The sequence below is a fragment of the Geotrypetes seraphini genome, chromosome 9 (genome assembly GCF_902459505.1).
Source record: "Geotrypetes seraphini chromosome 9, aGeoSer1.1, whole genome shotgun sequence".
Lineage (NCBI taxonomy): Eukaryota > Metazoa > Chordata > Amphibia > Gymnophiona > Dermophiidae > Geotrypetes > Geotrypetes seraphini.
Window position 1 is genome coordinate 181,398,876 of NC_047092.1, and position 25,590 is coordinate 181,424,465.

At 44.2% G+C, this 25,590-nt stretch overlaps 1 protein-coding gene across 3 annotated transcripts in view; it reads left to right on the forward strand.

Moving 5' to 3' along the window:
• Nucleotides 1-25,590, forward strand: part of LOC117366652 (probable cation-transporting ATPase 13A4) — a 112,020-nt gene that overhangs the window by 19,989 nt on the left and 66,441 nt on the right. Inside the window, exons 2-7 of one of the 3 annotated variants that reach the window (XM_033958281.1) lie at nt 6,949-7,122; nt 12,684-12,830; nt 17,615-17,685; nt 17,860-17,940; nt 18,538-18,607; nt 23,953-24,087. In XM_033958281.1, the coding sequence (XP_033814172.1) occupies nt 6,949-7,122; nt 12,684-12,830; nt 17,615-17,685; nt 17,860-17,940; nt 18,538-18,607; nt 23,953-24,087 (678 nt within the window). Of the gene's footprint in view, nt 1-6,948; nt 7,123-12,683; nt 12,831-17,614; nt 17,686-17,859; nt 17,941-18,427; nt 18,432-18,537; nt 18,608-23,952; nt 24,088-25,590 lie in introns of those variants that run through there. The other 2 variants (XM_033958282.1, XM_033958283.1) reach the window with 2 other exon arrangements.

Sequence of the window (25,590 nt, forward strand, 5' to 3'; positions counted from 1 at the left end):
GATCTGGTTTAGGCGGTTGTTTAGATAGGGGGGGGGGCGGAGCCGTTTAATGCTTTGAATAATAGACAGTAGAATTTGAATTGAATTCGTGCTTGCATAGGTAGCAAGTGAGAGTCTAGGAAGGCAGTTGTAATATGATCATATTTTCTCAGGGAGTAGATCAGTCTGAGGGCAATGTTTTGTATAGTCTGAAGTTTTTTCTGACTTCACTCCTTGCAACGTTATGTATTTATTGGGATTTATTAACTACCTTTATGAAGAGATTCACTCAAGGCAGAGTTCCTTAAATTAGTCCCTTATTTTTTAATGGTACATGGTCTTCATCATAAGGCGTATGGGGACAGACTTAAAGATCTCAATATGTATACTTTGGAGGAAAGGGAAGAGATGATAGAGACGTTTAAATACCTATGTGATGTAAATGCGCATGAGTCGAGTCTCTTTCATTTGAAAGGAAACTCTGCAATGAGAGATAATAGGATGAAGTTAAGAGGTGAGAGGCTCCGGAGTAATCTAAGGAAATACTTTTTTACAGAAAGGGTGGTAGATGCTTGGAACAGTCTCCCGGAAGAGCTGGTGGAGACAGAGACTGTGTCTGAATTCAAGAGGGCCTGGGATAGGCATGTGGGATCTCTTAGAGAGAGGAAGAGATAATGGTTACTGCAGATGGGCACACTGGATGGGCCATTTGGCCTTTATCTGCCATCAGGTTTCTATATTTCTATAATCAGAAAGTTCTATGACATCACAATACAAGTGTTAAGAGCCTTAGCCAATAGGGAGAGGAGGAGAGAGTGGATGCTGCGGATGGGCCATTGGCCTTTATCTGCCATCATGTTTATATGACTTCACAATGCAAGTGTTAAGAGCCTTAGCCAATAGAAAGAGGAGATGCAAATGTTAAGAGCCTTAGCCAATAGGGAGAGGAGGAGATAGTGGATGCTGCGGATGGGCCCTTTGGCCTTTATCTGCCATCATGTTTCTATGTTTCTTTGCTTACATCCTATGCTGTCTATTAAAATGTTTTATTGTGTATTTTTATGCCATACTATATAATGTTATTTGAATATTTTTACAGCTTTAATTGTCAGTTATCCATAAACACACACCCCTTTTTAAACAGCTGCATTAGCGTTTTTTATCGCCGGCCGTGGCAGTTAAAGCTCTGATGCTCATAGAATTCCTATGATCGTTAGAACTTTTACCGCCATGGAAGGCAAAAAAACCCCCACTAACTTAGTTTTATAAAGGGGGGGGGGGGTCGAGGGTATATTTGGCTTATTCTTCTCATACCCTATCTTGGGTAGATTTTTTCAAAAAGGAAGTATATAAATTCTAATAAATAAATCATTTACGCTCTGACACATCTGCATAAACTTTGAAGTGGCATTTATGCCAGCCAGTGTATACATATCAGCACTTAACCCCACCCCCCTTTTCCAAAAACGTGAAAGTGCTTTTTAGCATCGGTCGGCACGCTGAATGCTGTGCGTGCTCCGATGCTCATATTGTTCCTACGAGCACCAGAGCAACACACATCATTCAACCCGTCTGCCGGTGCTACAAACCGCTTTCACAGTTTTTGTAAAAGGGGGAGGGTGGAATTTTCCCTAAGCCGGCAGAGTCCAATATCTTTTCATTTCAGTTTGAATGAGGGAGGACATCAACTACTGGGGATTAAGGGGATGACGTAGAACAAAATCTTTTCCAGAGAAAGGAAAATGGTAAAACCAGAGGACATAATTTGAGGATGAGGGGTGGTAGATTCAGGGGCAATGTTAGGAAATTCTACTTTACGGAGAGGGTGGTGGATGCCTGGAATGCGCTCCCGAGAGAGGTGGTGGAGAGTAAAACTGTGACTGAGTTCAAAGAAGCGTGGGATGAACACAGAAGATTTAGAATCAGAAAATAATATTAAAGATTGAACTAGGCCAGTTACTGGGCAGACTTGTACGGTCTGCGTCTGTGTATGGCCGTTTGGAGGAGGATGGGCAGGAGAGGGCTTCAATGGCTGGGAGGGTGTAGATGGGCTGGAGTAAGTCTTAACAGAGATTTCGGCAGTTGGAACCCAAGCACAGTACCAGGTAAAGCTTTGGATTCTCGCCCAGAAATAGCTAAGAAGAAAAAAAATAAAATAAAAAATAAAATAAAATAAAAAAATTTAAATTGAATCAGGTTGGGCAGACTGGATGGACCATTCGGGTCTTTATCTGCCGTCATCTACTATGTTACTATGTTACCTCCTTCTAATATCTCCAGTGGAGCATTGCTCAATATAGAATAAGCACTTTCCTGAAATCCAAATATCCCAGGTAACAGGTGTAAATTCCAACATCAATCTTTTTGAACACAGTTGTGCAATCCCCTTCTGAAATGAGTAACAAACGTTTATTTTTTTTTTCCCTAACCTAGTCCCACCCAAAACATGCCTAGGCCAGGCCCTCTCGTCAGAAGCATATTTTTCCGATTTAGATATGTATCTCCTGGATTTATTAGGGTTACCATATGGCTCTAGAAAAAGGAGGATGGATTGAAATATCCATGTTTTACTTCCATTGCTTTCAATCCGTCCTCCTTTTTCTGGAGCCATATGGTAATCCTAGGCTTTACAAAACTGTAATTTAGACATTTCTGCAATATAAGCCTCTAAATTCCGATTTCTGCATGACCAAACCCCAAATAGTGTTTCTAAAATAAGCATCTATAATGTAATAGTGAAGAAACCTGGACCTAGAAAGTCTCTTATTGGTTCTGCTGTCTGATCTGTGCGACTTCTGACGAGAGAAGAATGTTCTTATAGTCAATCCCAGCTGAGTAAACTCAGGCATAGGGAGAAGATCTGACTTATCCAAATTCACACTGGGAAACGGTGGGAGAGCAAGTTTTGAACATCAGAAATGCAGGAGCCGTCCCCTTTTGTAATTTACTGCCAGATCTAAAAGGGGTTTATATAAGATAAAGCTGACTGTTTTCATTTGGTTCTTCCAGTTTGACTTACCAATCATGGGGATGAAGTGGCATATGGGAAAACATTTTGAGGGGCATTTTTGTTATGTTGGGACATTTTGCGGCAAACAAAGCAAAAGCCCAAATGTTCCACAGTGAAAGAACGGAAATCCAAAAAACAAAAGAAAAACAAGACTGTGGAAAAGAATGATCTTAATGAGGCGTTTATTACCTAATATAATAAAACCCTAAGCGCACATGCACATTCTTACCTGCGTGTTCTGTTTTCCGTGAGCTGTAGGGCCCCGCCAGCAAGAGTGCGCATGCGCGCTTCTACTCCCTCCCTCCCTGTATGTTCACCGCCGTCGTCGCCCCCTTCCCTCCCCCCCATGCACCCTTTTCTGGCACACATGAATTCCCATTGACCCTCCCACCGCGAGACGCACAAACCTCCCAGCTCCAGCAGCAATGGGGGGGGGAGAGGGTTCTACTGCACAGGGGAATGGCTGGCAGGCAGGTTGGCTTCGGAGGGTGCGGGAAGGACAAAGTATGGAAAGCAGTGAGGGGGGAGCAGGGAAGAGGTGCTGCTGGACCGGGGGAGCAGGGAAGAGGGACCAGGGAGCAGGGAAGAGGTGCTGCTGGACCGGGGGAGCAGGGAAGAGGGACCGGGGGAGCAGGAAAGAGGTGCTGCTAGACCGGGGGGAGCAGGGAAGAGGGACAGGGGGAGCACGGAAGAGGTGCTGCTGCACAGAGAAGTGGGTTGGGGGAGGCTGCTGCACAGGAAAATGGAGGGAGAGGGTATGCTTCTGCTGCTACTGCACATGGAAGTGGAGTGGGGAGGGAAATGCTGCTGGTGAGAAAAGGTGGCTGGGGCTGAAAGGGAAAAGATGGGAGAAGGGGGCTGGGGGGGGGTAAAAATGAGTTTGGAGCTGGGGCTGAAAATAGGGGGCATGTGAGGGAAGAAGGCTTTACTAGCACCCGTTAATGTAACGGGCTTAAACACTAGTGACAAAATAAAGGTGCAAGGCTAAAAAGAATAATGTTCACTAAATGAATAACTGACGTGTGGTGTGATACGGACCCTACACGGTCTGTTTTTTAGCAAAAAGCCTTCTTCAGGGGTCCAGGTCAGTATTCACTCATTGATATAAAGATAAATAAATAAACCAAATAGAGCAGGATAAAAAAACTATTTACAATGTCCAATGTGACAAGAACAAGAGGACATGGAAGTTCTGCTTCACGCAACGAGTGGTGGACACCTGGAATGCTCTCCCAGAAGAGGTAATTGCGGAATCTACCATTCTAGGGTTTAAGGGTAAGCTAGATGCACATCTCCTTATGAGAAGCTTAGAGTGATATGGGGACTAATACTATGCCAGGGTACACCTGGTGGGACCTCCGCATGTGCGGATTGCCGGACTTGATGGACCTAGGGTCTGTTCCGGAAATGGCACTTCTTATGTTCTTATGTTCTTAATAAAACCTTGTCCGTGGAGATGCTGAAACGAATAATAGCTCCAAAAATCTAGTAGTGCACATGCCCATTTTGAAAACAGGAATGCGTCTATCTTCTAATGTCTTCTAATGTCTATCTTCTATCGTCTAATGGTCATTTCTTTGATTCCTGTATTCTTCAGTATTAGCTTTGCCTCTTAATTCCTTGATTCATATGAAGCTTTGAAACATCTAATACTTCTTTTGAATTGATTTCCCTCCTAATGTTTTTGCCACTCCCCGTTTACCGTCCTTTTTTATTAATTTTACTTCGTTGTATTTTAAACAACCTTTCCCTCCCCTACTTTCCTTTCGTCTCATGGACGTTAATCCGAATTCGTCTAGTATTTTTCATATTTGATAAAATATTGCTTCTATTTACCTATTTTAATTGTCCCTTACAATCTTTTTATATTGTACACCGTCTAGACATTTGTTTTGATAGACGGTATATAAAAAATAAAGAAACTTGAAACTTGATGATATTTTACTCATTTTCTCAATGGTCGGTTATGGACACTGCAGAAACAAGACAGAAAGAAGGTTGACTCGTTTGAGTTTTGGTGCTGGAGAAGGATTTTAGGCGTGCCGTGGACCGCCAGAAGAACTAACAAATCGATTCTCACTCGACCTCCAAATGATGACGTTGCCACTGTCTCATTTTGGTCACACCATCAGAGGAGAGAGATCATTGGAGAAGGACATCGTGTTTGGGAAGATCGAAGGAACCGGGCGAAGAGGTCGACCTGCGATCAGATGGCTAGACACGTTGAGAACAACCATGGGGATGACGCTGATGGACCTTTCTGGACTAGCACAAAACCGATATCTTTTTAGATCCGCAATTCAAGTCGCTAGGACTTGAGCGCGAGTCAATGGCCCCCAACAACAACAAAAGTCCAAAAGGAAAAGCACACCAAAAAGCCATTGGGTTGTAGGCGGGGCTAGCATTCTTAGTAGATTAGCCACACAGGCATCCCACCAGTGCACCCTAGGGGGCGCTGCACATAAAGTCCCAGTTACACATCTCACCATAACTCAAGTTTCAAGTTTATTTAATTTCTTTGATTAATTCGCATAATCCAAATCCAATGTGATTTACATAAGTTCAAAAATTAAGTAACATAATAAAAACCAACAAACATAACATTCACTACTAATACAGTAATACATGTAAGGAAAGAGGCGATTGAAAGCAATTGACAAAAATACAATTCTAAAAAAATAAAAGTGAAATTAAAACAAGGGAAAGGTCCAAAGACATAGAAGGTTGAGGAATAGGTACCCGCTTAATTCTGTTAGATCGTCTTCCTAGAACTATTATAGGTAAGAACAAAACTATTGGAAAGCGTCCTTGAATAGCCAGCTCTTTAGAAGACTTTTAAACTTGCTCAGTGATTTTTCTTCTCTTATATTAAATGGAATTGAATTCCAGATTTGAGGGGCTGTGGCAGCAAAGTTCATATCTCTCCTAGAATATATAACTTTTAAGGAAGGCACTACTAGTAGAGCTTTGTCTTCAGATCTTAGAAATTTTATGGGGGAGTATGGTATTAGATCTCTTTCTAAAAATGTGGGAGCTTTATTTATAAGTATTTTATGTGTGAGTAACGCTATTTTGTAGATGATTCTGTGGTTTACTGGTAACCAGTGTTTTTCCTTTAAGAGTGGTGTTACATGATCAAATTTTTTCTTTTTCATAATTATTTTTATTGCAGTGTTTTGAAGAATTTGTATTCTGCGTATTTCTTTTAAAGTGGACCCTTTGTATAGGGCATTGCAATAATCAATTTTTGTATTAATATTGTATAATGAGCCCTCCAAAACCTACCCCAAACCTACTGTATTCAACTGTATACCACATCTATAGCCCTTATGCTTGCATGTAGGTATAGTGGGTTTGGGGTGAGTTTTGGAGGGCTCATATGTTCCACCACAAGTGTACTAGTTAGAGTGGGATACGGGCCAGGCCTGGGTCCCCATCTCTATAGTCCACTGCATTGGCCACTAGGCTATTCCAGGAACCTGCTTGCTGGCCATTACATCTGAAGCTTGGGGGAGGGAAGGAAGGGGGTCGGTGACGCTAAACCGCCGGCCGTGCTTGCCGCTACCGCCTCCTCTTGAGCAGGCGGTAGTTTTTTAGCTAGCACTGGGGTTAGCGCGTGATTAAAAGTCACGTGCGTTAAAGCCGCTACCGCGTCATCGTAAAAGAATTCCTTAGTGCACGCTAAATTGGTTACTGCACCTTAATAAAAGGAACCCTTTCTAGTTCTTGTATTATTTGCTGTTATATTGTTTGTTTTTACAACTATGTATGTTTGGTACGTACACTGCTTAGACCTAAGCGGTTTATAAATTAAAAAAATAAATAAATAAAAAGGCTTTTGAAAATAGTGATTTGGACGTTTTGGTGGGGAAAAATATCCATTTTGGACATTTTTCTGTTTTGAAAATGAGCCCCTTTATTTTTTTTGAATTCTCAGTGCAATTTCTTTTGCTCCGCAGGAGATATTTGGCTACAGAATCCAGGGATGTCGGAGAGCCCTGTGCATCGCCGGTTCCATCTTGTCTCTTGGGTTTCTTCTGCTTCTCTTCTACTGGAAACCAGAGTGGGACGTGTGGGCGAACTGCGTCCCCTGCTCTTTGGAAAAAGCGGATACTGTACTGCTCAGAACCACCGTGAGTACCTGATTGTGGAAGGTTGATGTTATCTTATGAATAAGGAATGGGCAGCCAGAAAGTTTTCATTTTGTGGACAAATGCAATTCCATAACCATCGAAACACCTTTGGAAAGAAGAGAAAAGGCATTTCATTGGTTTTGGAATTGCGTTTATTCACGCTAGCGGTTGTCCCTGACTTCTGAGGGTACCAAGCGTAGATGTTGGATCAGATTACTCTTCTGCATTTCTCTGGGATGATTTTTGACCCCTTGATGCAGACTTTGTAGTGGAGAATGACACGGGGACAAATTTTTCCTCGTTCCCCACAGGAACTCATTTTCCCGTCCCAGCCCTGCAAGTTCTTTTCCTGTCCCTGTCTCATTCATAATAACATAAGATTTGCCGCTGCTGGGTCAGACCAGTGGTCCTTCATGCCCAGCAGTCCGCTCACACGGTGGCCCTTAGGTCAAAGACCAGTGCCCTATTTGAGTCTAGCCTTACTTGCGTATGTTCTGTTCCAGTAGGAACTTATCCAACTTGTGTTGAATCCCTGGAGGGTGTTTTACCCTATAAAAGCCTCCAGAAGAGCGTTCCAGATTTCTAGCACTCTCTGGGTGAAGAAGAACTTCCTTACGTTTGTACGGAATCTTTTCCCTTCTAACTTTAGCAAGCACCCTCTCGTTCTCTTCACCTTGGAGAGGGTGAACAATCTCACTTTCTCTACTAAGTCAATTCCCTTCAATATCTTTAATGTTCTGATCATGTCCTCTCTCAGTCTTCTCTTTTCAAGGAAGAAGAGGCCCAGTTTCTCTAGCCTCTAGTTGTACATTCCTGCAAGTTCCGTCCTCATCTGCACAAGCCCCAAACGCTTTAAAATCATAAACAGCAACATTCTAGAGCTCAGATTGTGATGTAATCATGCCTCATTCCACCAATACCTAAGCTCCGTCCTCATCTGCACAAGCCTTAAACACTTTAACATCATAAGTAACAACATTCTAGAGCTCAGATTGTGATGTCATAATGCCTCATTCCACCAATGCCTAAGCTCCGTCCTCATCTGCACAAGCCTTAAACACTTTAACATCATAAGTAACAACATTCTAGAGCTCAGATTGTGATGTCATAATGCCTCATTCCACCAATGCCTAGGCTCTGTCCTCGTCTGCACAAGCCTCAAATACTTTAAAATCCTAAGTGTTCGAGGCTTGTGCGGTTAAGGCAGAGCTTACAGGAATGGGACAAGGACAGCGACAAATCTCATAGGGAAGGGATGGAGAAATTGAGTTCACGCGGAGATGGGGAAAAATTTGCCCCCATGTCATTCTCTACGTTGTAGCCAAAACTCGGTCTGTGTTGGGTCAAAGATTCCATTCTTTGGTTCTTGTCATCTCCACTGCAGGTATAATTTGTGGAGTTTTGTTGTTCTGGGGTTTTTTTCATGTCAAAGCGTCATAATAACACTTCCATCATTGCTTGTCATTAGCAAATGAACAGAATCAAACATGAAATTTTGTCTTTTGCGGAGACAGACTTAAAGCTCTCCCACGGCCCCATAAAACTTCCCAGAAAAGAGCCAGGGAACCGATCCGCAAATGCCAGGTCATAGATGAAGTAACAGACCAGATGGGAAGACATTTTAATGCTATTACCACACTCTAACCAAACGGGAATCTGTGCGTGTCGCAAAAGAATCACATTGATGCAATGGCTGTAGTTTCTGAGCTCTAACAGCAGATCATCCACTTGCATTTATAACCAGATGCAGCCTGATTGGCAAATTATAGTCATGTTGGGCATTGATTGTCAATTGATTCAAGTGTTGCAGTGGCTTCTCATCGGATCTGCTATCTCAACTTCAGTTAAGTGAAAATGCTGAAAATGCAGATATATATATATATATTAGTCTTTAAGCCCTTTACATTAACGGGTGCTAGAATAGATGTCTGTCTGTATTTTTCTTTCTGTCTCTTTCCTCCCTCCATTTCCCTGTGTAGCGCTGTCTCTGCTTTCTTCCTCAGTCTGCACTCTCAAGCTGTAACATTACTGCTTAGCTTTTTCTCCCTGCAAGCATCTCTGCTCTCTTTCTCATCCCCAGTCTCTTTGCTATTTTTCTCTTCTTGCAGGGGTCTCTGCTCTCCTTTCTCTATATGTTCCTGATTCCTGCAAACTTCTGTTTTCTCTGTATGCTCTTGATCCTGTGTTTCCCTGTAGGTGTCTCTTCCTTTTTTTTTTTTTTATTCCTTCTTCACGTATGCTTGATTTATTAAAAGTTTTTATATTTTTCCTATTTGTTGCATGCCTGTCTCCTTGGTCGCTGTATGTTTCTCTTTTTTTGCTTTCTGTGTTTGTTTGTGTTTTTTTGCTGATTGTCAACTTGGTCGCTGTCAGTCTGTCTGTCTCATTGGCTGCTGTATGTGTTTTTTGCAGTCTAACTCCTTGGCCACTGTATGTCTGTATGGTTTATTTTCCTGAATTTATCCTTGGGCATTGTATTTTTTATTTTTTTCTGTTTGTCTCATTGGCTGTTTGTATTTTTTTTTTTTTTTGCTGTCTCCTTGCCCACTGTCTCTCTGTCTGTCTCCTTGGCTGCTGTATGTCTGTTTGTCATTTTTTTCCCTGTGTGTCTCTCTCTCCTTGTCCTCTGTGTTTTGTTATTTTTTCAATCTGTCTCTTTAGCCCCCTGTCCTTCTGTGAGTGTCTGTGTGTCTCTCTCTCCTTGTCCTCTGTGTTTTGTTATTTTTTCAATCTGTCTCTTTAGCCCCCTGTCCTTCTGTGAGTGTCTGTGTGTCTCTCTCTCCTTGTCCTCTGTGTTTTGTTATTTTTTCAATCTGTCTCTTTAGCCCCCTGTCCTTCTGTGAGTGTCTGTGTCTCTCTCTCTCCTTGTCCTCTGTGTTTTGTTATTTTTTCAATCTGTCTCTTTAGCCCCCTGTCCTTCTGTGAGTGTCTGTGTGTCTCTCTCTCCTTGTACACTGTTGTTTTTTTGTTTTTTTCAATATCTCTTTAGCTCCTGATCCTCTCTCACTGATCCTTGCGCGACTGCATGTTATTCCGGCTGGGTTTCCATGGCAACCCTGCTCGCGGGTCTGTGAGTGTAGGGCCGTTTTGTCGGGTCTGGCGGCGCTGTGTAGCGGGGAGGCGGGGCCTCAGCACCGGCCGGGCGGCTCGCACCGCCGGCCCCCAGGAACCCGAGGCCGGCGGCGGGGGGAGGCAGGGACATGCCTGGTGTGCCATGGTGCAGGAGGAACGGAGATCGTCGTCTGGCTGCGGTCCGGCTTGTGGAGGCGATCGGGTGGTGACGTATTCGCGCGCATGTGCACTCCTTCGGCCACAGACCTACAGCGCACGGAACACGCAAATAGAAGTGCGCATGCGCGAGTTAGCCTTTTATTATATAGGATATTAGTCTTTAAGCCCTTTACATTAACGGGTGCTAGAATAGATGTGTCTTTCTTTCTGTCTCTCTCTCTCCTTGGCCGCTGTCTGTCTGTCTGTCTTTTTTTCTTTGTCCCTCTCTCTTTGGCTGCTATCTGTCCGGCCCCCTATCTGTTTGTCATTCTTTCTGTCTGTGTCTCTCCCTGGCCCCCTGCCTGTCTATCTCTCTCTGTTGCGCCATGCCTGTCAAGTTCAAGTTCAAGTTCAAGTTTATTATTTGATAAATCGCCTATATAAAACATTCTAAGCGATGAACAATTTTAAAAACAACTTATGGGGAAACAGACAATTTTAAAGCAATATTAAAACAGCATTTTAGAAAACATATAATATTAAGACACAAGTAAAAAGTCAAAATATTTATAAGGTTACTTTATACATGTGGCTTAGTGGCAAACATGATATAAAAGGGAAAAGGGAAAAAAAGTTACAATTATCTCAGTCAGAAAAACATAAAGGGGGTAAAAACACAAGGAAGGGGCAAGAAAGTAGGGAAAAAAAATAATTATTTTGTAAAAGTGTACATTGGCCCCCTTCTGTCTCCACCCCCCCCCCAAGCAAACCAAGATTGCTGCCTGCCCCCCCAGCACACCCCTCTCCCCAAAGCAGCCCCCTTTCCCTCTCCCCCTCCACTTCCCTGTCTGTCTTTCTTTCTGTCTGTCTCTCTGTCTCTCTCCTTGGCCCCCTGCCTGCCTAACTCTCTCAGTTACGCCATGCCTGCCTGTCTCTCCGTGGTCCCCTTCTGTCTCCCCCCCTCCCTGAGCAAACCAAGATTGCTGCCTGCTCCCCAGCACACCCCTCCCCCCAAAGCAGCCCCATTTTTCTCTCCCCCTCCACTTCCCTGTGCAGCAGTAGCAGCCGGACACCTCGCAGCACCCGTACCCTGTCGGCCTCATCCAGGCTGAAGGACACCCTCCTGCCGTTGCTCTCGGCACTGCTCAAACCGCCACACGCCGCACGTGATGCAAATCGAACACGGCCACAGAGGCACAAATCATGGTGGCAGGTTTCACGACGTTTTAACTGTGCATGCGCGGGTAAGGGTTTTATTATATTAGATACATTCCGCAAACATTCTGTAGCCTTCTGTGGATATCGGACAGCCTGCACCATTCCTTCGTCAAGAACTCAATGACGGCACGTTGCTTTTGCTTGGAATCCATTATTCACCTGCAATGAGGAAAAAGATTCTGAAACACTTGTATAGAGGAAGACTTATTCTACCAACATTTGCAATTCGAATGATCTATGTCGGTTAATAAAAAAGTTATACCCGCTTTTGCGTTACTTTCGGTACATCCCTCTCACTCATCCATTTCAAGTCAGTGTTCCGGTTTCAAGGTTTATTAACATTTGATTTATCGCTAAATCTGTTTACAAAGCGATGTACATAAGTAAAACATAAAATATGGAGATAGAAAATTAATACGCAGTAACATAAGTTTAAGACAAGACAAACTTGAGATGGCGGGAAAGAAAGGGCAAAGATTACATCTGTTTTAGTTAGGAAAACAAATATGGGAAAAAAACATAAGGGAAAGGGTTTGGTTAAAAAATTAAAATGCTAAGAAAAGATTATATAATATTAAGAATTAAAAGCGTCTTTAAAAAGGTGCGGTTTCAAAGATTTTTTAAAAGAATGCAAATCTCTTTCAATTGTAATATATTATGGAAGAGAGTTCCACCATTGTTTTCCATGACAGAAAACATGTCTGCTCTTCTTATTCCTATTGTTTTAAGGGAGGGTATGACTAATAAGTTTTGGGAGGATGATCTCAGTGAACGAACGGGATTGTAAGGAATTAATATTCTTGATATAAACTGAGGCTCATTATAAACTTAAATAGATAACTCATTCATTCAGCCCAAAAACGTTCCTAGCCATGCTCGTTGTTCCAATGCATATCTTTGTAGGTTTTACTATGGCCTTGTAAATCGTTAACCTGCCAATCATTTACTTTTGAGTTTTAAGGTAGCTGAATTATGAATATTTATGAAAAATACATAAATGATCAGATAACGATTGACGCCACTGTTTTGTCTTTTTACGACTGCTGGTTAAACTGTTCCACAAGCCCCTCTTAAAATTACAAAAAACATGTGCATTTCTTCCTATTCATAGAATTTCTATTATATTTCTGTAGGATGAATTTAAACAGTGCTGGAAGAAGAAAGTCAAATGGATCTATCTGTCTGAACTGAAAAATTCTTTGGTTGAGAAACCCAATCATCCAATCATTGCCGACGAGAACTCGATTATAAACAGAGCAATCATGAGACCAGAACTGAAAGTAAGTTTGTTGTTTTGGTGTTAGATTGTTTGGAGCAATCCTTCGTTTCTCTATAGGTCGCCCAAGGTTGGGTACGTTAATATGAATGTAGATGCCAGATCTTTGTGGGTTAGGATGGGGTTAGGGACCACTGGAGGAGAGTGTGTTTGGGGGAGAGTGTATGGGGGGGGAGGGGGGAGGGGTCATAAGGTAATCCCTGTAGTGTTCATCTGATCAGTTTGGGTTCCTTTTTGACACTTAGACGCTTTTTAAAACAGGTCTAGCTCGGAACATCTAAGTTCCATCCAGAAAGTCCTGGGAAAGGTTTGGTTATAGCCGCAAGATGTCCAAATCTAAGCCTGAATATTGATGGGGAGATACTATGTGTTCCTCTGTGATATTACTTAATTAAATATCCAATTATCACAGCTCTTAAACTGATCATAAAATACTGTGCAATACTCTTTACATAATCCTAAATATAATGATTTGTGAAATGCTCAGACCCTACACCCCGTGTTTTGGTGATAACTCCAAACTGGGGCTCATAAGGGGACCATCATAGCTTTCACCGTCCCCATAAACCAGCCATACCAGAAAGGCTCAAATTGATACTAATTGCCTAACGCTCTACAGAAATACTATTAAGAGTAATTCTTCGATAACTTATCTGGAAATGGAGGTCTTGTTGATTGTCATGAACCCCAGACCACTTAAAAACTACTCCATTCAAATTCTTCTCTTTTGGTCTTATTTTCTTTTTGTTCTTTATTCCTATAAAACTGTGCTGATATCCCCGTCCCCCCCGACTCGAGTTTCGCGTCTTCATCAGGGAAGGACACTGTCAAATAAAACACAAATATCTACGGTGTACACCGTGACTAATATTAAAACAATGTTAAAACCTTTAATCGTAGGTGAAAGGTTCGCTAGTAAAACTGCTAACTAACCCTACATGACTACCTATAAACGCGGCCTATATAAGGCCCAAATAATAAATAAGGCCCAAATCTAAGCCTGCCCATAACATACCTCTTACATGCCTCTTTAAGATTTTATACATCCTGGGGGCAAACAAGACATCTTAAAACCTAGTTTCAAAAATTGGCGAGAAAAACATCCAAGTGTCGGTTTATGTCACTTTTTGTACATCTTAGGGCTCCTTTTCCGAAGGTGCGCTAGCGTTTTTAGCGCACGCACCGGATTAGCATGCACCAGCCGAAAAACTACCGCTTGCTCAAGAGGAGGCGGTAGCGGCTATTCCGCGCGTTAAGGCCCTTTGTAAAAGGAGCCCTTAGTGTTTAGAAAATGCCCCTAATAGTGAGTTTCATATGTAGGGCAAAGGCATGTTTAGGGTCAGCTGGCAACATTTTGAAAGATGGCATTTATGGGACAGGAGCAAGTAGGCACCTTTCTTTCTCCAACCGGTGACGGGACAAAAGCGTGTGAGACTTCAGCACGCTGACATTGCAGCACCGACGATTTGGCGCAAGACACCAGCGCGCCATCTAAAAAGTGACTTTTAAAGAGCTCCGACGGGGGTGTGTGACTGTTTGCGCTGCTGTTGGGGGGGGGGTACAACCCCCTCATTATAGAGAAAGCTTAACTTTTTCCTAAAAAATTGGGAAAAAAATTACGTTTACTCTATAATGGAGGGTCTATAATGTCTATAATGGAGGGTTCCAACCCCCCCCCCAACGGAAGTGCGAAAAGTATGAAGTAAAGTGGGGGGGCACTCACACCCCACATCACAGCTCATTAAAAGTCACTTTTTAGGCGGCGCGCTGAGGTCTTGCGCCGAATTGTCTGCGCTGCAATGTCAGCGCAGTGAAGTCTCACGCACAAGTGACTATGACCCCTCCAACCATACCACCACTAAGGAAAGTTTGGGTGGAGGGGGGGAAGTCTTGTATCCAAAAAGATGGGGATTAATCATATTTTAAATTTAGGGCTGAGATGATTGAATGAGGGGAAATAGGAAGCTGTCTGAGATTCAAAAGGAATTCTGACATGAGTAGGGTTGTCCTATTTGTCAAGACAAAAAAGAGGACACATGACCCCTCCACAAACTGAGCCATAAGCACATGCCAGTAGATCAGGTGACCGCAGTGGCATACCTAGTATATTTGCCAACGGGGCCAATCATTTTGTGACATCCCCTCCTCTATAGGAAAAAATTATTTTTAGTAGTAATTCGTGATTTGTACAGCAAGGGTGTACCTAGGAAAACGCACTCAGTGTTCCCCCGCAAATTCACAGTTCGCGAATCGCAAACTCGCTCATATGCAGTCTGCTCTGACCGCCTCTTCCTGTCAAAGCAGCTTCTGATTGGTGTAGCCCGACTTTACTACAGGAAGAGGAGGTTGGAGCAGACCATGAGCGATTTTCTTCACCCACCGGCGCTCCAGCTGCCCTCTCCTGCCTTTTGACAGACGAAAAACCTCATTCGTGTTTTTTTGAAATTTGCGGGGGTTCCTGGAATGCAACCCCCATGAATTTGAGGGGAGTACTGTACCTTAAACACTGCAGTGAGCACTAGAACATCAATACATCCATTGTCAAAACTAAACATGTCGATCCTGCCCAGTCAATGCTAACAGAAAATCATGTCTTTTTCATACATATAGTACCAGTGGGGCAAGGAGGGCGGTCCGCCCTGGGTGCCATGTTGGTGAGGGACTGGCACCCGTCCTCTTTTCTGCTGCCCCGCCTCTTCCCACTCCTCCCCTCGTCACACGCGAACCTCCCTTCCACTTCCCCGAACCACTAGTTGAAGTTGTTGCTCGTGGCGGTCAGCAGCGTGCTCTTCATGGCTCCATTGGCTCTTCCGAGTGCCACACCTGGAAAGTGGTGTCAGAGGGAGAGTCAACGGGGTCGCGAGGAGCACGTTGTTGATCGCCGAACTACAGCTAAGGGGGGGGGAGGAAGAAAGGGAACGAGGGTATGTGGCAGGAAGGAGTGGGGGCAGGTGAGGGGCGCCTCTCACCCTCGCTATGCCATTGCATACTGCACAGATACACCCTCACCAAGTAAGGAATAAGTAATCATAAACTAACATTAGAAATATGTAGAGAAAAGTTAAATTGAACCGCTGAACCGCCAAGAAGCTGGGCTCTATATACAATGCAATACTACAGAAACACACAGTGATGCATGTCTCCTAATACTGTGCAAAATATAAAGACAGCAGATGTATATTTGAAAAAAAATGATAAATAATCACCACTTTAAGATAATGCCATTTTTCAATAAGCTTTCAGAGGCTAAAACCTCCTTCCTCAGGTCAGGACAGTATACTGCAGTTATGGTATCCTGTCCTGACCTGATGAAGGGGGTTTTGGTCTACAAAGGTTAGTCAAAAATATATTACAATTAGTCCAATAGAAAGATCATCTTATTTCCATTTTCTACCTCTGTTGTCTCTGGCTTCTGCTTTCCTAATCTTCTCTTCACTGTCTTCCTTCCATTCAGCATGTGCCCTCTCTTTCTCTTCCATCCAGCATCTGCCCTCTTTCTCTGCCCCTTCCATCCACTGTCTGCCCTCTCCCTCCCCTTCCATATGGCATCTGCCATAAACTGTCTATCCTCTCCCCTTTTCATCCAGTCTGTCCTCTCAGTTTTACATGATACATTCCAGCTTCACCCCTTCTCCATTTTTATCTCTTCTTTCTCTAACCCTCCCCCTCCCCCATATTCTGGCATGTCTCTCCTCCCCTCTACTTCCTTCCTTCCCCATTACATGGTGTGGCATCTTTGTCTCCATCCCTTCCATCTCTCACTCCCTTACTCCTTCCTCTCAATGGTTTGGCATCTCTCTCCTCTTCTTTCCTCCCCCCAGATCTGGAATCTCAGTGTCTTTCCCTTCCATCTCTGTCTCCCACCCCACTCCATGGTCTGGCATCTCTGTCTCTTTCCCTATCCTTCCTGTCCATCTCTCCCCACCATGCTTGGTTGTATCTCTTCTCTCCATCCTTCCCCTCTCCATCCTGCAATTTTCCCCACATTAAGCATGCATTATTGCTTCACATGGTTTAGTAAAGGTGTCCCTAAATTAGTCATTTTTTCAATATACTTTTCCCAAAAACCTAAAGGGAAAGTAAAGATTTAGGGGCAAATTCTATAAACATCATCCCAATTTTAGGCAGCAGTAGATGTCATACCGCTGTCTAACCAGCCAATAGGGACGCACATATTTAGAAAAAAACCTACCCAAAGCAGGCGGCCTATACTGTAGGCATTTTCGTGGGTCTAGGGATATGCATAGGAACACCTAAGCTCACGCAAGGTTGGGCATGGGCATGGTTTTGTCTGGAAGTGGCCTTTGGCAAGTTTAAGTGGTCCAAGGGATCTCCCTAGAGCTGCGACAGACATCTGAAATGTAGGCCATTAAAATGTTGGCCTGCATTTCAAATAGACGTGGTCACTGAGCTGATCAGCTGAGCAGCCACGGCAGGGAACCCCCAAACCCCACCGCATATTTTGAAAAATAATGCAATGGGTGTTTATAATTCATAAAGGAACTGCTAGCTTGGAATTTTGCATCAAATGTGCCATCTTTGCAAATAGTGAACAACCCCCCCCCCCAAAAAGGAAATGAACATTCCCATAAACAACAGGAAAAGTGGCACACAGATTTTTTCTGGCTTTACACCCCTAGTTATGTCGACACATAGGCCCTGGTTTTTATAATGTCCACTTAAAGTTAGGTGCAGATATCGGAGCCTTTATAGAATCAAGGCCACAGCTCTTGTTATGGGCTATGCCAATGCACAGAGACAGATTTAAATTTCAGCTTGTTTTCGCAGGTGAGATACATCCGGGTGCAGAAAATCAAATACATATGGTTGAGCTTGGAGAAACAATTCCAAAATGCTGGGTGAGTTTAAGCTGCAGGGTAACAAAGCAATTTAATAAATGAACGGCAGATAAAGGCCGATGTGGTCTATCCAGTTTCCCAGAAATATGGCCAGGGTTCTATGAAGCTTTGTAACCAAAGAGACTCCTTTTTTTACCAAATTAAAAATGGACATGTTTATTTCTATCATTTCAGAGCGCTGGAAGACAGTAATTCTTGCTCAGATATATACTCCAAGTTTGGATGCGGCCTGACTCGTGACGAACAGAATATAAGGTAGAAAATATTGAAGGCCAAATTCAAAAACCCTTAGAGCTCGTTTGGCTGCTGGCACTGCCCCCTCTAAGCTGAGTGGGAGTCCTCCAACTGCATTGCTGCCACAGGATGTGCCGGTGCCGAAAGAGCCTTCCGCGCCTATCTCTGCTGGGCTGCTGCGGGGCCTTCAGATCAGCGGCAGGCACTTTCGGCACGGCGCGTCCTGTGGGTTGGTGCTGCGTGCCGGTGTTCGCTTGAGGTAAGGGTTTGGGGGGTGGGCCGCAAGCGAGGGGGGAGCGAAGCCGGTTCTCGGGGGTTGGGTGGGGGCTCGTACATCGAGTCAACGCTCGGTTTGTGAGTCAAAGTTTGCAGGGGGTGCTTTGCTCGTCTTGCAAAACACTCGCAAACCGAGGTTTGACTGTATGTTAATTACTGTTATCGCTAATAGAGTATAAATGTGCTGCCAGTTTAGTTCAGATGAATGTTCTTGGCTGAATTGCAGATGGAGACAGGTGAGCGATGAATTACCACAATGAATTTAGGGATTACAGGCGATAAGATTGCATTAGGATGGAAACATTTGCGATGAATTATAATCGTTACATGATCCCTCTACAGGAGAGAGATATGTGGGTCTAATGCGATTGAAGTAGAAGTTACCCCCATCTGGAAGATACTTTTTAAAGAGGTAAATTGCATTTAATCTTTTGCTACTTTGTTAATAAGTTTTTACAATCTGAGGCAGTTTTTAATAACACGTTTTCAAATAAAATTAACTTTGGGCCGGTGATTTGAAAAATTTCTTCAGAGGTTAGCCAGATCATGAGGCCACCGGGACAGATAGGGAGAAATACTTGAGTACCTGAATGCAACCTGGTGTATAAAAACTAGCTTAGATAAATAAACTTACTTGCTAGGAATAAAACATGCACAGTTATCTCCTGTACTATGCCTTGCATTCCACTAAGGACCAAATAGATCCCCCTCTTGTCGGTTCCTGGACCTGTTGCTCCAAGAAGCGGTCATTGATGACATCTAGGAATTTTACCCCCCTAGCACTCTCCGATGTAACATTTAACCAGTCAATGAGGTAATTGAAATCAATTTTAAGAATAGTTACTTATTTGTAACATAGGAGTCTATATACTGGCTGTGTCTGAATTCAAGAGGGCCTGGGATAGGCACGTGGGATCTTTCAGAGAGAGAAAGAGATAAAGGTTTGCAGACTGGATGGGCCATTTGGCCTTTATCTGCCATCATGTTTCTATGTTTCTATAATCAGAAAGTTCTATGACATCACAATGCCGTAGCCTATAGGAAGAGGAGATGCAAATGTTAAGAGCATTAGCCAATAGGGAGAGGAGGAGATAGTGGATGCTGCGGATGGGCCATTTGGCCTTTATCTGCCATCATGTTTCTATGTTTCTATAATCAGAAAGTTCTATGACATCACAATGCCGTAGCCTATAGGAAGAGGAGATGCAAATGTTAAGAGCATTAGCCAATAGGGAGAGGAGGAGATAGTGGATGCTGCAGATGGGCAGACTGGATGGGCCATTTTACACACAATGTTTAACAAAACACCAAACCCCACAATGATAAGTTTCGGAGGAAAAGGCCTCTGATAGGATTCATGGGCCAAAAAAAACTCCCAACTATTCTTTGTAAAGGGCTTGTTTCATAAACTTTTATTATTTAAAAAAAAAAAAAATTAAAGTCGGCAAAAACAGCTCCCTGCAGAAAAGAACTTCCTGCCAAACTGCACGGCAGCTGATATCAATCAAATATAATGCCACTTAGCTTCTGTTGATGGCGTGCCACTCTCCGTTCAATAGAAAAGGGCACTTTCCCAGGGCCTTTCTTTCATCCACTTCCCTTCAGACTCAAAGTATAAATGCGGGGATGCAACGAGGTCATCCCTGTTTCGCCAACCTGGCTTCCTCAGGAATGTTCCATATCCAAAAAACCAAAAAATGTCTTCCACAACAAGCTGCAAAGTTTATCGAATGATCAACATGGTTTCCCTAGCCAGTAAATAGATTCCTGTGTTATGCATAAGTAAGGAGTATTCTTAAAATTGGTACTGTGACCTTACTTGTCCTCCAACATGGTTTGGGGTAATTGAAATCGCCCATTATTATACTGTTGCCCAATTCTTCAGCTTTCCTAATCTCTGAAAACATTTCTTCATCTGTCTGTCATCTCTCCTCACCCTTCCCCCTCCCTAGTACAGTTGCCTCACTTGCATAATCACTTGCTTAATCACTAGTGACCTGGATTGGCCACCGTAAGAACGGGCTATTTGGGCTTGATGGACCATTGGGCTGGCCCAGGAAGACTATTCTTACTGTTCTTATGTTCTGTTATTGAGAAAGACATGGGGGATGCCATTTCTTGCCTTGGTTCGGTAGCATGGAATGTTGCTACTCTTTGAGATTCTTCATGGAATGTTGCAATCTTTGGGGTTCCGGAATCTTGCTTACGCTGAGATAATGAAATGTTGTTACTCTTTGCATTACCGGAATCTTGCTTACTCTGAGATAATGGAATGTTGCTACTCTTTGCATTACCGGAATCTTGCTTACTCTGAGATAATGGAATGTTGCTACTATTTGCGTTTCCGGAATCTTGCTGACTCTGAGATAATGGAATGTTGCTACTCTTTGGAGTTCCGGAATCTTGCTTACTCTGAGATAATGAAATGTTGCTACTATTTGCGTTTCCGGAATCTTGCTGACTCTGAGATAATGGAATGTTGCTACTCTTTGGAGTTCCGGAATCTTGCTGACTCTGAGATAATGAAATGTTGCTACTATTTGCGTTTCCGGAATCTTGCTGACTCTGAGATAATGGAATGTTGCTACTCTTTGGAGTTCCGGAATCTTGCTGACTCTGAGATAATGAAATGTTGCTACTATTTGCGTTTCCGGAATCTTGCTGACTCTGAGATAATGGAATGTTGCTACTCTTTGGAGTTCCGGAATCTTGCTGACTCTGAGATAATGAAATGTTGCTACTATTTGCGTTTCCGGAATCTTGCTGACTCTGAGATAATGGAATGTTGCTACTCTTTGGAGTTCTGGAATCTTGCTTACTCTGAGATAATGAAATGTTGCTACTATTTGCGTTTCCGGAATCTTGCTGACTCTGAGATAATGAAATGTTGCTACTATTTGCGTTTCCGGAATCTTGCTGACTCTGAGATAATGGAATGTTGCTACTCTTTGGGTTTTGGCCATGTACTAGTGACCTGGATTGGCCACCATGAGAACCAGCTACTGGGCTTGATGAACCTTAAGTATGACCCAGTAAGGCTATTCTTATGTTCACTCCTTTGCCTCACCTCACCCAAGGTAGTCAGTTCTCCCTCACGCCTCATTGTTTCCCCACCCTGCCCCTCATTGTGGCCCTCTCCTCTTCTCATTCCCACCCTATTCTCACCATATCCAAGGTAGTTCTTTCTCTCCTCCAGTCACTCCTTATTCTTCCCCCTTCCCTAGTGCAGTTGTCTTACTCCCCTCCTTTTTATCGGCCTTTCCTTACCCTATCCAGGGTAGTCCTCTCTCTACTCCTTCAGAAACTCCTCTCCCACTCTTCTCTATCGCTCCTTTCCATCAACTTTTCCCTCTCGAAGCACTCTGTTCCCTTGTCTCAATAGTTACTTTTAGTTTTGTTTGTCTATTCCCCTGATTTTTAACTAATCTTTTTTAACATTGTAAAGATGTAAACCACTTTGGTTTGTAAAAGCGGTATATCAAGACTTCATAAACTAGTCTACATCACCCCTTCAAACAAAATCAAACCACATAGTGTCAATATTCAGAACTTAACCACCACCACCTTTTATCAAGCTGCGCTAGAAAGGCCCTAAGTTAAGCAGCCAAATTCAATCGCCTAAAAGTCAGTCCTATCTTCAAGCAGTGTCTCGTAAAGCCCCTTTTACAAAGTGTGTGGCGCGGTGGTTGAAGCTACAGCCTCAGCACCCTGGGATTGTGGGTTCAAACCCCGCACTGCTCCTTGTGACCCTGGGCAAGTCACTTAATCCCCCATAGCCCCAGGTACGTTAGATAGATTGTGAGCCCACCGGGACAGATAGGGAAAATGCTTGAGTACCTGATTGTAAAACTGCTTAGATAACCTTGATAGGCTGTATATAAAATCCTAATAAAACTTGGAAAGGTGCGGTAGCAATTCTCCTGCGGCAAATGCACCAAAGCCCATTCTATTCCACAGAAGAATCGTGACTCTCTGGTTTTGTAAAAGGGGCCCTTAGGCAATAAAGTACTGAATATTGTACTTTATCATGGAGGAGAGTGTGGCCTAGTGGTTAGAGCTCAAGCACCCTGAGGTTGTGGGTTCAAATCTGTGCTGCTCCTTGTGACCCTGGACAAATCACTTAATCTTCCACTAGCCCAGGTTCATTAGATAGACTGTGAGCCCTCTGGGACAGACAGGGAAAATGCTTGAGTAGCTGATTTGTAACCCATTCTAAGCTCCTTTGGGAGGATGGGCTAAAAAAATAAATAAGAGATGGGGGGTGCTGATACCTGTCCTCCTCTGCCCTCCCCCCCCCCCCCCACTACCACGTGCATCCCTTCCCTTCCCCCATACCTCTTTTATCTTCCTGAGACGAACAGCAACCCCGAGCTGCTGCTCGCTTCAGCTCTTTCTCTGATGTCACTTCCTGGACCCGCACCTAGGAAGTGACATCAGAGGAAGAGCCGACACTGGTGGGAGCAACAGCTTGAGGGTTGTTGCTCGTACCGGGAACATTAAAAGAGCTAAGGGGGAAGGGAAGAGGCACGTGTGTGGCAGGAGGAGGGGGGGAAGGAGTGGATGTGGTGGTGGAGGGGGCGCCACAGCCCTGGGTAACTCTCACCTTCGCTATGCCGCTGATGCCAGTGCTAGGAGATGATCTAACATTCAATATGCAGAATAATGCTGGAGGGGGCTTAAAACTGTTCACGATGCTGGCTTAAAAACTTGAAGAGGGCCATGGATGTGGGTGGGACATGTAAGTGTGTTGTTGCATCTAGATGTTGCACCTAGATGTATGTGTGTTGTTGCACCTAGATGTAAGTGTGTTGTTGCACCTAGATGTTGCACCTAGATGTAAGTGTGTTGTTGCACCTAGATGTAAGTGTGTTGTTGCACCTAGATGTTGCACCTAGATGTAAGTGTGTTGTTGCACCTAGATGTAAGTATGTTGTTGCACCTAGATGTAAGTGTGTTGTTGCACCTAGATGTTGCACCTAGATGTAAGTGTGTTGTTGCACCTAGATGTAAGTGTGTTGTTGCACCTAGATGTTGCACCTAGATGTAAGTGTGTTGTTGCACCTAGATGTAAGTGTGTTGTTGCACCTAGATGTTGTACCTAGATGTAAGTGTGTTGTTGCACCTAGATGTAAGCACTTTTTATTGACTTTCTCGCCATGTGCTAGTTGACATTGATGACTGGCATCAGTCAGTGGTGCTGAGAGGGTGAGCTGTGCCCATGGCAGTGGTGCCTCTGTCCCGCCCCCCTCCCCTTGCTGCCTGCATTGGCTTCGGCGCTCTCTCTGATGTCATTTCCTATGCGCGGGTCCCAGAAGTGACGTCAGAGAAAGCGCCGAAGCTGACGTGGACAGCAAGCTGGTGGCTGCTTGCACCGAAGTTAAAAAGATACGGGAGGAGGAGGAGTGGAGGAGGAGGGTGCCAGCACCCCGAGCAAGACAGCGCAGGGGGCAGACCATCCCCTCGTCCCCCTTTACTATGCCACTGGCTCCAGTTTATGGTGTTCCTCCAGGTAGTAAGTGCCATCACCTGGATGAGGGCTTTTGAATGCTGGGTCAACATTTCTTATGTATAAAATTCAAATTTGGCAGGATTTATAACTTGCGAGCATGTATTCCTTCCACGTGCATCTATTGTGGACATCTATTGGCCTCAAAATTCTCATTCCCCCCCCCCCCCCCCATGTATAAAATAATACAATATTTAGCTTACAGTTATACGGATCCTTTTTCTAATTCTGAACTCTTTTTCACCCTCCAGGTATTAAATCCATTTTACATTATACAAGGTGCAAGTTTGGCACTATGGATGTCCCAAGGTTATATTGAGTTTAGCGTGGCCATCATTGTAATAACTGTCCTGTCTATTATCTTAACCACGTTTGACCTCAGAAGGGTAAGTTTCTCCTAAATTCAGGAGACCTTAATTTTCCATTTACTGTAATACTTTACCTAGATAATCCAAGTTGGCAAGTCAGAAATCGATTTTGTAGAACAGGGAAGGGGGAGGGGCAAAACCAAGAAGTAGGAAGTTGGGTCTGACCGAGCCCTAGATACATGTGAGGAAAAAAAATATATTTTATCTGTTGGGTAAGGGAATGGGATTTGATATTACGCCTTTCTGTGGTTTGGAGGAAATTCTAAATCTGGAGCTAAACTTTAGGCCCCCCCACCGACGCTTAACTTAATTAAAGAATGCCGCGAGAAATGGCATAAAAGGGCAGGGTTGAAGCGCCTACTGGCACCTAAATAAAAGATGCTGGAATTGTGCCTACGTAGGCACTTAGGCTGCCAAACACCAAAGCAGGCACGGCCAGTGCCGGAAGTGGCATTAGGCGGCCTACATCGCCTACCTAGGCGTGATTCACACAACGATAGGCCCCAAAAATGCAGGTCTGGAAAACCCTGGCTTACATTTCTGCTTCCTAACCGCCGCCAGACTTGCACCTACCTAGGTGTTTGAGGCACGATTCTGTAACCTGCGATGTCACGTGATTGACACGCGATTGGCAGACGACGCTTTTAAGGTGGGCGTTGGTTAGAGAATCCAGGGGTTTATGCATTATATGCAGGTGATTATTTTGTACACAGAGAAAACCAGGAGGCAAAACCCCATGAGAAACTCACCCCCGGCTCCTTCCCTGTCCCCCCCCCCTCCCCACCGCACGAGTGCGTCGCTTCCCTTCCCCGTACCTCTAGAATGTTCCTAGTGAGATCAGCAAACCCCCAACCTGTTTTCGTGCCAGCGTCGGCTCTTCCTCTGACGTCACTTCCTGGACCCGCGTCTAGAAAGTGACGTCGGAGGAAGAGCTGGCGCTACAGCAGGTTGGGGCTTGCTGCTCATGCCAGGAACATTACAGAGGTGCGGGGTAAGGGACGCAGCACGCACATGGGGCACAAGTGGGAGGGAAAGGAGCGTGTGGAGGTGGGGGAGGGGGGAGGGGCACCACCGCCCCATGCGCCTATCAACCTCGCTACGCCACTGCGTAGCTATGTTAATACAATCAAACATCAGTGTCAAAAGATGCTTCCAAAAACACTTTTGCTTGACCCCCTTTACAGTCTGTGTTTCAGCTCAAAGAACCTACCTCAGGGGTACATGTGATATCGAGCAAGTTAGAATCTTGGAGTTTCAGCTAATGAAAGTAACTCTGGCAGTGCTAGTTCCCACAAATCGCCAGAAAATCCACTTATTTAGCACCTAATCTAATCTAATCCTTAGGTTTGTATACAGCATCATCTCCACGTTCATAAGAGCTCGGCGCAGTTTACAGTGGTGTCAGGTCAAAAGCGCGCCGGGACAAAGGCGCGCCCAGACAATTGAGCGCAGCGCGGAGGCGTGCGCCGCTCTAAATTACTGTTTTTAGGGCTCCGACGGGGGTGTGTGTGGGGGGAACCC